The 1,254-nt window shown below is 54.4% G+C and overlaps 1 protein-coding gene across 1 annotated transcript; it reads left to right on the forward strand.

The window, feature by feature from the left end:
• Positions 1-62: 62 nt before the first annotated feature.
• Positions 63-551, forward strand: GNI_211210 (hypothetical protein; the record flags this gene model as incomplete). The annotated part of the gene is made up of 1 exon (XM_011136387.1): positions 63-551. The coding sequence occupies one exon, from the start codon at positions 63-65 to the stop codon at positions 549-551; it is 489 nt and encodes a 162-aa protein (XP_011134689.1).
• Between the last annotated feature and the right edge of the window lie 703 nt (positions 552-1,254).

Raw genomic sequence — 1,254 nt, forward strand, 5'->3', positions numbered from 1 at the left:
TGCGGTTTCGCGGCTTCATCGAGGCAGCCGCGAAGTTTGTGGCTCTGAAGAGGGCTAAGGAAATGGCTCCGGCGCCCACTGGTCAGCTCCTCAGGATCGGTTCGCTGGAGGAGCCGGACTTGCTGGATGGCGAAGGGATACAGGCGGGACGCACGGTCAAGGGCTACCCTTCCCACTCTCGCTTGGATGCCCCGCTAGCAACCGTCTACTCCTGCCTGGAGAAGCACTGGAACCGCACGTCTGGTCAAGTGCATCAGTTGAGAGACGTTCGCTTGACCGAACCTGCAGTGGCTTACTGCATCCAGGAGGAGACGGAGGTAATGCGGGAAAGTATCATGGGGCTACTCAAGATGATGAAGCCCCACTGGAAGCTACTAACCGCGATGGTGAGTAACCGCTATTCACGCCGACAACGTGAAGCGGCCGATGAGGCGATAATTGTCAGGTACCCCGGAATCTTCGACCGAGCGGCCACAATGGAGGACGGCCTCCAGGATGGCTCGGAAAAGATTGAACCGGTCGTCCGCGCCAATACCGCCTGGGAGCGGTAGCCTCCTTATGAGCCTCCATCACCAAGTCGGCTACGTCTTTTCTGCTTCTGTTCCGCCCTTTGTCCTGCCTCCGCCGCCTCTAACCTCCCGCTCTCACATCATTCTGTTCGTACTGCCCACCCCCTACTGCCGCGCTCTTCTTTTGTTGTTCTGCCGAATTCCAGTGGCCTTTCCGAATTCCAGTTTCTTTGTTTCCAAACCGCACGTCCGAAACTTCGGGGCTTCGAAAACACTCCTCCTTCCTCGCATGTCAGTAAACACAGCCAGCCTCAACTACCGCGACTGGCGACATAACTGGCCAGCAGGCGGTGGCTGTCTGCAGGATCGGTGGAGGGTATGCTGAAATGTCAATTGGGACCGATGGATCATGCGGACCGCCCATTATCGTTTTGGGGATCTTCAAATTACCATGACGATCGACGACGTAACGCAAAGCAACCGTAATTTTTGTTCTAGCGAGTGAGGGGTCGTCCACCAATTTATTTATTTGGAAGGACGTGGCAGTCATCGAAAGCTCAGGGAGATTGAATGCAGGAACCGAGGGCTCGAGGGCATAGCGTCTTTTTGTGTGCGCGTGTTTGTCGCGCACTTTTTACGCGCGCCGACGATTTGTAGAAGCAGCAAGAGAGCAACGAAAACCTATTTAGGTTCGGGTGTTAGTCTCTCGTTTTGAAATATATTGGTGAATAATAAATAAGTAATA

Source organism: Gregarina niphandrodes, assembly GCF_000223845.1.
Source record: "Gregarina niphandrodes unplaced genomic scaffold scaffold00140, whole genome shotgun sequence".
NCBI classification, from domain to species: domain Eukaryota; phylum Apicomplexa; class Conoidasida; order Eugregarinorida; family Gregarinidae; genus Gregarina; species Gregarina niphandrodes.